This window comes from Budorcas taxicolor, chromosome 8, assembly GCF_023091745.1.
Source record: "Budorcas taxicolor isolate Tak-1 chromosome 8, Takin1.1, whole genome shotgun sequence".
In the NCBI taxonomy this organism is placed as follows: domain Eukaryota; kingdom Metazoa; phylum Chordata; class Mammalia; order Artiodactyla; family Bovidae; genus Budorcas; species Budorcas taxicolor.
In genome coordinates this window covers 31,684,767-31,698,530 of record NC_068917.1, presented here as the reverse complement: position 1 = coordinate 31,698,530, position 13,764 = coordinate 31,684,767, and the positions used below count along the sequence as shown (strand labels likewise).

The window sequence follows — 13,764 nt, the reverse complement described above, 5'->3', positions numbered from 1 at the left end:
AATTTAAAATTAGAACAGTGGTAATAATACAATGAAATTGACTAGTTTACTGTTTTTTAGAGGGCTTTTTTTTTTTTTTTTACTTGAGAGGCAATGTAGTTGAATGGTTAAGAGAATGGCTTTATATTAGTTGAATGGTTAAGAGAATGGCTTTGTGTTAGATTTTTACCGATCTGATCCTTACAACAGTTTTAGAAATAAACAAGAAAAGGACTCTTCTTCCCATTTTTATGGAGGGAGGAGGTGGAGACTCAGATCACATGCCCCAAAAAGGTAAAGCTAAGTAAGAGGCAGCGTGAGGACTAGAAAAAAAAATATTAATATGACTTTTTCCTGGCCCACCATCTCAATGGAGAAGATGAATGAATTTACAAAAGTGGAGAGAGACTCAGTGTAGGGAAAAACATATGATTTTATAATTTCTGATTTTTATCTACTTTTAAAATCTAGGGAAATATTTTGTGTTAGCATTAGCCATAATTTTACCTTGAAATGACTCAAGGTAAGGAATGTGAGATGTGAGAGGACATGTGAGATGTTCCCAGACATGAAGTTGTACCATGCTTATTTAGTATTGGGTAATAGAATTCACTTTTATGTATTCTGTCTTTTTATGCCTACCACTATGCTTTTGCTTCTTTTTCTGACTTTGAATAAAGTATGGTTAGCAGTTTATTTGGACATGACTAAAGCAACTTAGCACACACACACACAGTAATTTATTCATTAGAGTGTTAAGGTTATATTTTCCCAAGGCATTTTTTTTCCCCCAAGTTGAACATGCCTATTCAACTTGTGGCTTTTCCCCTTTTACAGACTTTTTCTTTTTTCCTTTCTTTCTTTTCTTTCTTCCTCTCTTCCTCCTTCCTTCCAGTCAGTCATTCAGGCCATCCCTGAAGATACAAAGATGATTAGATTTGGCACACCATCTGGTCTAGGTAGCTCCTTGATGTAGTGAATATAAACATGTCAATGAATGCATTTCTGCCAAAGCAATAAATGAAAAATTGCATGCAAGCATGAGGAACCCACAAGAACTAGAATAGAAATTAACATTGCCTTTGGGCTCAGAAGAGGCTTCTTTAAAGAGGTGGTTACTGAACTGGGTTTTTGAGGGCAAATAGGCATTCGTTAGGCAAAAAGGTATGAATTTTAACAATTATATGAGTAACACCTACTTCTGTTTCTCAAACATTGCATGTGTTGTTTCTTACTTTTTGTTCACCAGATTATTTCATATGCATATGCCCAAATATCTAGTTTTGTAAAGCTCTCTCAAATCACTCTTCACATTGAATATAATTTGGAAATTCTCAGACTGTCTACCATTGTTCTGAGTTGTTGCTGTGGTTGGAACATGGTTTTCTTATAAATAATATAACATTGTATTGAACATGTCTTTGAAATGTTTGATTTTACTTTATTGTACTTGAAGTATTTTGAAAGACTTAAAACAAGATATACTAGTATTCTTGGACTTAAAATTCATTATAGGTTCCTTTAGAAGCTAAAGTTTACAAAATATGATTACACTGTGATACAGAGAACCAACAATTCCCCCAATATTACACTACTTAGGGAAGAGAAAGAATTACCAGCATTTGCTTATGTTATTTATTTTATTGTATCTAGTATAATGCAAGGGTGTAATTGTGCTTTTCTTACAACACAGGGATTATAATATTTACTCTTAGTCACAGGATTAGTTCAGCTCCTTTTGTTTCAAAGCACTTGCTTTTTAGGTAGATTGAAAATTACACTAAGCTTATTTCAAAATATCTTGCTTATATATCCATTTACTGTGTGTCTTAAGATTGAAATTTAGGTCAAATTACAACTTGAATTTAACTTTACAAAGAAAATAAGTGTGCCACCTTTAAAAACTGCATTCTAAATTTTAAGCACAATAGATCAAAGTATACCTTATTTAAATAAATACTCTGGAAAAGAAATCTCAATTATTTTCTCCCAAACTTTCTTAAAATAGTCACTGTTCTCAATACAAAATGTGAGGTTTAGCTTTATTATTTTAAAGGAAGATGAAAAGTTGTTTATTTTAAAATTTTAATGATTTTGCTTTAAAATTATGGAAATTCTCCTTTGGGGACAGCTTTATTTGAATTGTATGTGACACTATTTTTATTTCTGAAGGCTATGATTAAAAGTTTCGTGGATGTCTACCAGCTTGCAAGCGCTAGAATTGCTACATTAGAAAAGGAAATGACATCTCATCGAAGTCACATTGCAACCTTGAAATCAGAACTTCACACGGCTTGTTTACGTGAAAATGAAACTTTACAATCAGTAAGTCCTACACTATATTTTTTGTCTTTGAATTTTGGGTCACATTTACACTCATGTTTTTGTTGTTCATCAGATCGCTCACCAATATATCTAGTTTAGAATAAGTGATCAGTCAAGCAGCATAAAATTACTAAGTGTGGAGAAAATTTTGAAGGAAGGAAAGCAATTAATTTTTGCATTGTATCACGTATAAAGATATGCGTATTGTTATCAATGCTAAAACACTGCATCAAGATTCCTTTGTGTTTGGTAGTGCAGCTGACAGTTGGGTTTGGCAGTATGCATAGTTAAAGCTTTCAACTGTCTGAAGATTCAGTGTGTCCCATTAAAGACAGAATATTATTAATTATGCGTATAACCAAAATGGTAATTAGAACATGTGATTATTCTCTGTAGAAAACTAGACTTATCCATAATACATGCCTAGCTAAAGATGCATGTTGTGATTCATCTATATGATTAAAATTCAGTTTCAGCAGTCATTTTATGTCTTAAAATTTTAGCCCATGATGAAATTTGGGCTCATTTAAGACCAAACAAAATTTTTTTCCACTTGAAATACATGTTTGGGGGGTATAAAAAAATGAATGTATTTCTGACATAAAGGAATAAAATACAATTTCAACTTTTTCCTCAAGAGCCAGATATGTCAACAGTGGTATTCAGAGGGCTATCAATAATTGGAATGTCATTTTTCCTTTTTTGGTTTGATTAGAATAGATCAAGGTGACTTGTAACAAAAAACAGTATCATTTTACCATTCAGCTGTTGACAAGTTTCAAATGATATATTCAACAGAAAAAGAGTTAACATAGAGTAAATAGATGCATAGCTGCAGTTTAGTTATTCAGCTCCTTTGAGTAGTAGCTTAAGTGTCAGCATCCCAGTAAAGCTTTATGACCATGGTATTTGAAACTGCAACCACTAACCCTCCCCCACCCCACAGACTGTCTCATTCTCTCCTCTTCTTGCTTGTCTATCTTCTACCTTCCTTGCTTTATTTTTTTCACTATAGCACTTAGCAACTTACACATTTTGTGTTTTATTTATTTATTGTTGTCTATTTTGCTGCTTACCCTCGTAGAATATAAATTCCATAAAGTCAAGCAATTTGGGGTATCTTCTTCACAGCTGTAAAGGCACTCTAGTGCCGAGAACAGTCTGGCCCATAGTAGGTACTCAGCAATTGATTACTGAATGAAGAATTTCTAACACTTAATCCAGTAAATCAGCAAACTAGTTATTTGAGATCTGAGATGTGAATTCAGTTGAGTTCAATTTTTAAAATTACTTTGTTAATTTCTTAATGACTGAGTAGTAAATTGGACCTCAAATAAGAGAAGTTAAAATGAAGAGGAAACACTTCATAAAGATTTGTATAAGTATTTGGAATTCATTCTAGTATTTCTTTTTCTTTTTACTTTATTTCACTTTACAATACTGTATTGGTTTTGCCATACATTGACATGAATGCACCACGGGTGTACATGCATTCCCAAACATGAACCCCCCTCCCACCTGCCTCCCCATAACATCTCTCTGGGTCATCCCCATGCACCAGCCCCAAGCATGCTGTATCCTGCATCGGACATAGCCTGGCGATTCGTTTCTTACATGATAGTATACATGTTTCATTGCCATTCTCCCAAATCATCCCACCCTCTCCCTCTCCCTCTGAGTCCAAAAGTCTGCTCTACACATCTGTGTCTCTTTTGCTGTCTTGCATACAGGGTCATCATTACCATCTTGCTAAATTCCATATATATGTGTTAGTATACTGTATTGGTGTTTTTGTTTCACTCTGTATAATCGGCTCCAGTTTCATCCACCTCATTAGAACTGATTCAAATGTATTCTTTTTAATGGCTGAGTAATACTCCATTGTGTATATGTACCACAGCTTTCTTATCCATTCATCTGCTGATGGACATCTAGGTTGTTTCCATGTCCTGGCTATTATAAACAGTGCTGCGATGAACATTGGGGTACATGTGTCTCTCTCAGTTCTGGTTTCCTCGGTGTGTATGCCCAGCAGTGGGATTGCTGGGTCATATGGCAGTTCTATTTGCAATTTTTTAAGGAATCTCCACACTGTTCTCCATAGTGGCTGTACTAGTTTGCATTCCCACCAACAGTGTAGGAGGGTTCCCTTTTCTCCACACCCTCTCCAGCATTTATTGCTTGCAGACTTTTGGATCGCAGACATTCTGACTGATGTGAAGTGGTATCTCATTGTGGTTTTGATTTGCATTTCTCTAATAATGAGTGATGTTCAGCATCTTTTCATGTGTTTGTCAGCCATGTGTATGTCTTCTTTGGAGAAATGTCTGTTTAGTTCTTTGGCCCATTTTTTGATTGGGTCGTTTATTTTTCTGGACTTGAGCTGCATAAGTTGCTTGTATATTTTTGAGATTAGTTGTTTGTCAGTTGCTTCATTTACTATTATTTTCTCCCATTCAAAAGGCTGTCTTTTCACCTTGCTTATAGTTTCCTTTGTTGTACAGAAGCTTTTAATTTTAATTAGATCCCATTTGTTTATTTTTGTTTTTATTTTCAGAATTCCAGGGGGTGGATCATAGAGGATCCTGCTGTGATTTATGTCGGAGAGTGTTTTGCCTATATTCTCCTCTAGGAGTTTTATAGTTCCTGGTCTTACATTTAGATCTTTAATCCATTTTGAGTTTATTTTTGTGTGTGGTGTTAGAAAGTGATCTAGTTTCATTCTTTTCCAAGTGGTTGACCAGTTTTCCCAGCACCACTTGTTAAAGAGATTGTCTTTACTCCATTGTATATTCTTGCCTCCTTTGTTGAAGATAAGGTGTCCATATGTGTGTGGATTTGTCTCCGGGCTTTCTATTTTGTTCCATTGATCTATATTTCTGTCTTTATGCCAGTACCATACTGTCTTGATGACTGTGGCTTTGTAGTAGAGCCTGAAGTCAAGAAGGTTGATTCCTCCAGTTCCATTCTTCTTTCTCAAGATTGCTTTGGCTATTCGAGGTTTTTTGTATTTCCATACAAATCTTGAAATTATTTGTTCTAGTTCTGTGAAAAATATGGCTGGTAGCTTGATAGGGATTGCATTGAATTTGTAAATTGCTTTGGGTAGTATACTCATTTTCACTATATTGATTCTTCCGATCCATGAACATGGTATATTTCTCCTTCATATTAGTGTCCTCTTTGATTTCTTTCATCAGTATTTTATAGTTTTCTATATATAGGTCTTTAGTTTCTTTAGGTAGATATATTCCTAAGTGTTTTATTCTTTTTGTTGCAATGGTGAATGGAATTGCTTCCTTAATTTCTTTTTCTACTTTCTCATTATTAGTGTATAGGAATGCAAGGGATTTCTGTGTGTTGATTTTATATCCTGCAACTTTACTATATTCATTGATGAGCTCTAGTAAATTTCTGGTGGAGTCTTTAGGGTTTTCTATGTAGAGGATCATGTCATCTGCAAACAGTGAGAGTTTTACTTCTTCTTTTCCAATTTGGATTCCTTTTATTTCTTTTTCTGCTCTGATTGCTGTGGCCAAAATTTCCAGAACTATGTTGAATAGTAGCGGTGAAAGTGGGCACTATTGTCTTGTTCCTGACTTTAGGGGAAATGCTTTCAATTTTTCACCATTGAGGATAATGTTTGCTGTGGGTTTTTCATATATAGCTTTGATTATGTTGAGGTATGTTCCTTCTATTCCTGCTTTCTGGAGAGTTTTTATCATAAATGATGTTGAATTTTGTCAAAGGCCTTCTCTGCATCTATTGAGATAATCATATGGCTTTTATTTTTCAATTTGTTAATGTGGTGAATTACATTGATTGATTTGTGGATATTGAAGAATCCTTGCATCCCTGGGATAAAGCCCACTTGGTCATGGTGTATGATCTTTTTAATGTGTGGTTGGATTCTGATTGCTAGAATTTTGTTAAGGATTTTTGCATCTATGTTCATCCGTGATATTGGCCTGTAGTTTTCTTTTTTTGTAGTATCTTTGTCAGGTTTTGGTATTAGGGTGATGGTGGCCTCATAGAGTGATTTTTGAAGTTTACCTTCCTCTGCAATTTTCTGGAAGAGTTTGAGTAGGATAGGTGTTAGCTCTTCTGTAAATTGTTGGTAGAATTCAGCTGTGAAGCCATCTGGACCTGGGCTTTTGTTTGCTGGAAGATTTCTGATTACAGTTTCAATTTTGGTGCTTGTGATGGGTCTGTTAAGATTTTCTATTTCTTCCTGGTTCAGTTTTGGAAAGTTGTACTTTTCTAAGAATTTGTCCATTTCTTCCACGTTGTCCATTTTATTGGCATATAATTGCTGATAGTAGTCTCTTATGATCCTTTGTATTTCTGTGTTGTCTGTTGTGATCTCTCCATTTTCATTTCTAATTTGATTGATTTGATTTTTCTTTCTTTTTTTCTTGATGAGTCTGGCTAATGGTTTGTCAATTTTATTTATCCTTTCAAAGAACCAGCTTTTGGCTTTGGTGATTTTTGCTATGGTCTCTTTTGTTTCTTTTGCATTTATTTCTGCCCTAATTTTTAAGATTTCTTCCCTTCTATTAACTCTGGGGTTCTCCATTTCTTCCTTTTCTAGTTGCTTTAGGTGTAGAGTTAGGTTATTTATTTGACTTTTTTCTTGTTTCTTGAGGTATGCCTGTATTGCTATGAACTTTCCTCTTAGCACTGCTTTTATAGTGTCCCACAGGTTTTGGGTTGTTGTGTTTTCATTTTCATTTGTTTCTATGCATATTTTGATTTCTTTTTTGATTTCTTCTGTGATTTGTTGGTTATTCAGAAGTGTGTTGTTCAGCCTCCATATGTTGGAATAATGCATTATGGTCAGAAAAGATGCTTGGAATGATTTCGATTTTTTAAAATTTATCAATGTTAGATTTATGGCCCAGGATGTGATCTATCCTGGAGAAGTTTCCGTGAGCACTTGAGAAAAAGGTGAAATTCATTGTTTTGGGGTGAAATGTCCTATAGATATCAATTAGGTCTAACTGGTCTATTGTATCATTTAAAGTTTGTGTTTCTTTGTTAATTTTCTGTTTAGTTGATCTATCCATAGGTGTGAGTGGGGTATTAAAGTCTCCCGCTATTATTGTGTTATTGTTAATTCCCCCCTTCATGCTTGTTAGCATTTGTCTTACATATTGCGGTGCTCCTATGTTGGGTGCATATATATTTATAATTGTTATATCTTCTTCTTGGATTGATCCTTTGATCATTATGTAGTGGCCTTCTTTGTCTCTTTTCACAGCCTTTGTTTTAAAGTCTATTTTATCAGATATGAGTATTGCCACTCCTGCTTTCTTTTGGTCTCTATTTGCGTGGAATATCTTTTTCCAGCCCTTCACTTTCAGTCAGTGTGTGTCCCTTGTTTTGAGGTGGGTCTCTTGTAAGCAGCATATAGAGGGGTCTTGTTTTTGTATCCATTCGGCCAATCTTTGTCTTTTGGTTGGGGCGTTCAACCCATTTACGTTTAAGGTAATTATTGATAAGTATGATCCCGTTACCATTTACTTTGTTGTTTTGGGTTCGGGTTTATACACCCTTTTTGTGTTTCCTGTCTAGACAATATCCTTTAGAATTTGTTGGAGAGCTGGTTTGGTGGTGCTGAATTCTCTCAGCTTTTGTTTGTCTGTAAAGCTTTTGATTTCTCCTTCGTATTTGAATGAGACCCTTGCTGGGTACAGTAATCTGGGCTGTAGGTTATTGTCTTTCATCACTTTAAGTATGTCTTGCCATTCCCTCCTGGCCTGAAGAGTTTCTATTGAAAGATCAGCTGTTATCCTTATGGGAATCCCCTTGTGTGTTATTTGTTGTTTTTCCCTTGCTGCTTTTAATATTTGTTCTTTGTGTTTGATCTTTGTTAATTTGATTAATATGTGTCTTGGGGTGTTTTGCCTTGGGTTTATCCTGTTTGGAACTCTCTGGGTTTCTTGGACTTGGGTGATTATTTCCTTCCCCATTTTAGGGAAGTTTTCAACTATTATCTCCTCAAGGATTTTCTCATGGTCCTTCTTTTTGTCTTCTTCTTCTGGGACTCCTATAATTTGAATGTTGGAGCGTTTCATATTGTCCTGGAGGCCTCTGAGATTGTCCTCATTTCTTTTAATTCGTTTTTCTTTTTTCCTCTCTGATTCATTTATTTCTACCATTCTATCTTCTATTTCACTAATCCTATCTTCTGCCTCTGTTATTCTACTATTTGTTGCCTCCAGAGTGTTTCTGATCTCATTTATTGCGTTATTCATTATATATTGACTCTTTTTTATTTCTTATAGGTCCTTGTTAAACCTTTCTTGCATCTTTTCAATCCTTGTCTCTAGGCTATTTATCTGTGATTCCATTTTGATTTCAAGATTTTGGATCATTTTCACTATCAATATTCAGAATTCTTTCTCAGGTAGATTCCCTATCTCTTCCTCTTTTGTTTGGGTTGGTGGGCATTTCTCCTGTTCCTTTACCTGCTGAGTATTCCTCTGTCTCTTCATCTTGGTTATATTGCTGCATTTGGGGTGACCTTTCTATATTCTGGGAATTTGTGGAGTTGTCTTTATTATGGAGCTTCCTCACTGTGGGTGGGGTTCTATCAGTGGCTTGTCAAGGTTTCCTGGTTAGGGAGGCTTGTGTTGGAGTTCTGGTGGGTGGAGCTGGGTTTCTTCTCTCTGGAGTGCAGTGGAGTGACCAGTAATGGGTTGTGAGACGTCAATGGTTTTGGAGTAGTTTTGAGCTGCCTGTATATTGAAGCTCAGGGGTGTGTTCCTGTGTTGCTGGAGAATTTGCATGGTATGTCTTGCTCTGGAACTTGTTGGCCCTTGGGTGGAGCTTGGTTTCAGTGTAGGTATGGAGGCGTTTGATGAGCTCCTATTGATTAATGTTCCGTGAATTCAGGAGTTCTCCGATGTTTTCAGGCTTTGGACTTAAGCCTCCTGCTTCTGGTTTTCAGTTTTATTTTTACAGTAGCCTCTAGACTTCTCCATTGATACAGCACCGATGATAAAACATCTAGGTTAAAGATGAAAAGTTTCTCCACATTGAGGGACACCCAGAGAGGTTCACTGAGTTACATGGAGAAGAGAAGAGGGAGGGGGTAGTTAGAGGTGACTGGAATGAGATACGGTGGGATCAAAAGAGGACAGAGCAAGCTAGCCAGTAGTCACTTCCTTATGTGCACTCCACAGTCTGGACTGCTCAGAGGTATTCACGGAGTTATACAGGGAAGAGGAGAGGGAGGAAGTAGACAGAGGTGGCCAGGAGGATAAAAGAGGGAAATGAAAAGGAGAGAGACAAATCCAGCCAGTAACCCGTTCCTTAGGTGTTCTCTACCATCTGGAACACACAGAGATTTACAGAGTTGGATAGAGAAGGGGGAGAGAAGAGACAGAGGCCACCTGGTGGAGAAAAAGGAGAGTCCAAAGAAAGAGAGAGTGGTCAAGCCAGTAATCTTGCTCTGAGGTAAAATTGGGTAGTGAAGTTTGGATTTTTAAATGTACAAAATTGACAACAAAAACCAAAAAGCAAAGATTAAAAATCTAGAGTAGAGGTTGGATTTTCAAAAATACAATAGTAAAGAAAAGAAGAAGAAGGAAAAAAGAAAAAAGAAAAAAAAACCAAGGAAACCAAAAAAAAAAAAAGCCACAAGAATTATTAAAAAACACCAACAACAACCACACAAAGACTATATATGGTGTTTGCTTTAAAAAATAGTCTTTTTTTTTAAAAGTAATAGTAGGTTATAGAAATAAAAATTAGAGGAGGAATAGAAGACTTAACAATTTTAAAAAGTTAGAAAAAAAAAGAAGAAGAAAAAGAAAAGAAGGAAAAACAACCCTACAACAGCGTCAACAAAAAACAACAACCAAAAAAAAAAAAAAAGAAAAAGAAAAAAGAAAAGAAAAGGAATGATTGTAAAAATAGTAAAGATATATCTGGGACTTCCTCTGGTGTTGTGGGCAGTGTGGGGTCACTTCCAAGGCGGTTCCCTCTGTTTCACTTCTTCTGTTTGCTGGTCTCTTCAGTGTCTGATTTGCATCCTGACACGGGGTCGGTGGTGAACACTTTCTTTTTTTTTTTTTAGGCTCACTTGTTCAGTCACACTGTGGGGAGGGAGGGATGCTGCAAACAATTAGCACTGTCGTGTGCACGCAGTGTCTCAGCCCCGCTGGACCTGTCCCTGCTCGCGGCGCGCAAACCGCTCCGGCTCTACGTTGCTCCGGCGGGAACCGTCTGAGGCCGACCCTAGGCTTCATGCACCTGTCCAGTCTAAGCCGCTCAGGTTCGGCGCTCAGGTAGCCCTCAGAGGCGCAGATTCGGTTGGGCCTGCGTTTTGTGCCCTTCCCAGGTCCGAGTAGCTCAGGAGTTTGGCGAGCACGGTCACTGCAACTTGTCGCCTTTTCTGTCTCTGCTGCTCAGTTTTCTGGGTGGACCGCTGGCGCCCCTTGTGAGGCAGATGGTGACTGTCCAGCACCCTCAGAAGTCTTAGCAAAGAAGCCTGCTTGCAGTTTGGTAGGTAAAGTCTCTCCGGTGCTGCGATTGCCCCTTTTCAGCCCTTATGGCTCTGGCTGCCTGTCCCCGGCGGGGGATGGTCTGTAGCCAGCTATTTCCGTTCCATCCTTTGTTCTGTGCGTGGTCCTGGCAGTGTCTTATGTTCGAGCTTTTTGCTTGGTAGCTATCCCACAGTCTGGTTTGCTAGCCCTAGTTGGTTCGTTCTGGTTACCCGCAGGGCGTTCCTGCCTGATTCTTACAAAGCACTGCAGCCGCGCCTCCCACGCCTCCCTGCCCTACCCCCACTTGTTAGTGGCGGATGCAGGCGTCTGTGCTGCTTTTCCACTGGGGGAGTTACCGTTGGGCTTGTAATCTGTTGGTTTTAATTATTTATTTTTCCTCCCTGTTATGTTGCCCTCTGTGCTTCCAAGGCTCGCCACAGACTCGGCAGGGAGAGTGTTTCCTGGTGTTTGGAAACCTCTCTTCTTAAAATTGCCTTCCCTGGACGGGCTTCCCTTCCCAGGACGGAGCTCCCTCCCCACCTCCTTTGTCTCTTTTTTCGTCTTTTATATTTTTTCCTACCTGTTTTTGAAGACAATGATCTGCTTTTCTGGGTGCCTGATGTCCTCTGCCAGCATTCAGAAGTTGTTTTGTGGAGTTTGCTCAGTGTTGAAATGTTCTTTTGAGGAATTTGTGATGGAGAAAGTGGTCTCCCCGTCCTATTCCTCTGCCATCTTCCCATTCTAGTATTTCTTTAAAACATACTTAGATTTCTTCCTGTTAGTTCTCTGATCCCATTGGTTAATATTATATTATACTATGTCAGCTTTGTTGGGTCATACTATTGTTGATTGTTCATTCTGTTATTCATATGAAAATAATTACTTATGTTTTGAGAAAGTTTGGTAAGGTGGGATTATTTCCCCATGGATTAAAAAAAATTTTTTTTTTATCAGTTATTAAGCTATTGATATCTTAATGAAGGTCTGATTAATATACCTCATGGTTATAATAAAGCTTCCCTTCTCAACCTTCTGAGAAGATTTACAGGATATGCTTATCATCTTGCTTATAAGAAGAGGTTCACTTAAGCAGTACTTCTCAAAATGGAATGTGTGTAGTGTGAACACTCTCCCCACAAGGTTCTGATGTGTCCTAGGACACTGCCACCTAATCCCATGCTTCAGTGGGATATATGCTATCAGTCTGTTTCCTGGATAGTTGAGGATCACTGTTTTTAAAAGAATAACAAATAATAAACTATTCCCTGGATAGTTGAGGATCACTGCTTTGAAAAGAATAATAAATTTGTAATAATAAAAGAATAATAAATTAATAAATTTGTAACTAATAATAATAATAAATTTGTAACTTCTATTTTTCAAGACAGTTTTATATGCATTTTTGACTTCTTAAGAACTCTCTGAGGGAGGTTAATCTTTTAATTTCATAGATGAGAGGTGATCTAGTTTGGTAGATAAGAGCTTGAGCTTTGGAATTACATCCATTAGAAGTAGCTGCTGCTAAGTCGCTTCAGTCGTGTCCGACTCTGTGTGACCCCAGAGACAGCAGCCCACCAGGCTCACCCGTCCCTGGGATTCTCCAGGCAAAAACACTGGAGTGGGTTACCATTTCCTTCTCCAGTGCGTGAAAGTGAAGTCGCTCAGTCGTGTCCAACTCCTAGCGACCCCATGGACTGCAGCCTACCAGGCTCCTCTGTCCATGGGATTTGCCAGGCAAGAGTACTGGAGTGGGAGTCAAGTGCAAATAAGAGAAAACTTGAGTAACATGTTTAAGACAATTTTTTTTTCTCATACAGAGAGAAGTCTAGAAGTAGGTGAGTATTGTCATTAGGTTAGTGGTTCAACTTCTCTGTAATTTCTCTACCACTCCCTGATAAGATGACAGCCAGATCTAGGATTTGGAATCACATTCAGAGGAATAGGATGGCCCAGCAGTATCTATTTTATATATATAATAAATCATTGAAAGGTTCTCCATTAAAAATTAAATATTTCTATCATATTTATTAAGTATTAATATTTTAAAACTTTAATAGATTACAGATATTTAATATATATTAAAAAAGGAAAAACCTTCTAAGGAAATTCCAAATGTATTTTCACTTATAGTCCATCAGCTGGAAATGGGTTGTATGATCACCCTAAGCTCTAATGAGTCAAGGGACAAGGGAATAAGGAATGAATAGATACTGGGTTAGCCAATTGATCGTATATCTGATTTGCCATACAAATCAGATATATCTCTATTCCAGTTCAGCCTCTGTTAGTTGTTAATTTGGGGGCTTGAGTCTCAGGTTTTCATCTGTACAATGAGGATGATGATACTACTCCCTAAAAGAGATGTTGGGAGGTCTAGAGAAAAGTGTTCAAGTACTTTGCACTTTGCCTTTCACTTATTAATCCAAAAAAAGTTATCTATTAATTTATTACTATTATCTTCATAGAAGGTAATTGAGATTACACCACAGGAAAAGACTGTTTACTAATATAATGTCTTCAGCTTCAAACCATGTCATTTTGTTCTGCTTCCTACTGTAACCTTGAACATGTAACTCCTGCTCTGTGATCACCGTCAGCATTTTCCTGTAGCTGAGCTCTCTGCCCTTTCTGCAGCCTTGTCTTCCCTTCCCTTCACTGAAACATTCTTGAAAACCAGTCTATACTTTCTTTGTCTATGTACTCATTCTACTGATACTATTTTCTTATAGGGCACCAACATTTTCTGCTTGCCCTGCTTATCCATTTGTTCCTTCTCATCTTCTTTCATCTTTCTTGGATAATATGAAGCTTCACCTACTTTCTTCCTTAAATACTCACCTCCTTTGTTTCTCTTGTTATCATTTTTTCTTCATTGGCTCTCTGGCCTCTACTTACTTGAGCTCTGCCTTCTTTGTATTATTGTTGTTAATTCTCCACCCATTAGTTTAATATTTATTCAGCGTCTGTT

The 13,764-nt window shown here is 37.3% G+C and overlaps 1 protein-coding gene across 1 annotated transcript in view; it reads left to right on the top strand.

Moving 5' to 3' along the window:
- The window catches only part of CCDC171 (coiled-coil domain containing 171), a 321,044-nt gene that overhangs the window by 261,502 nt on the left and 45,778 nt on the right, over nucleotides 1-13,764 (top strand). Inside the window, exon 24 of the mRNA XM_052645254.1 lies at nucleotides 2,152-2,304. Within this exon, the coding sequence (XP_052501214.1) occupies nucleotides 2,152-2,304 (153 nt within the window). The remainder of the gene's footprint in view (nucleotides 1-2,151; nucleotides 2,305-13,764) is intronic.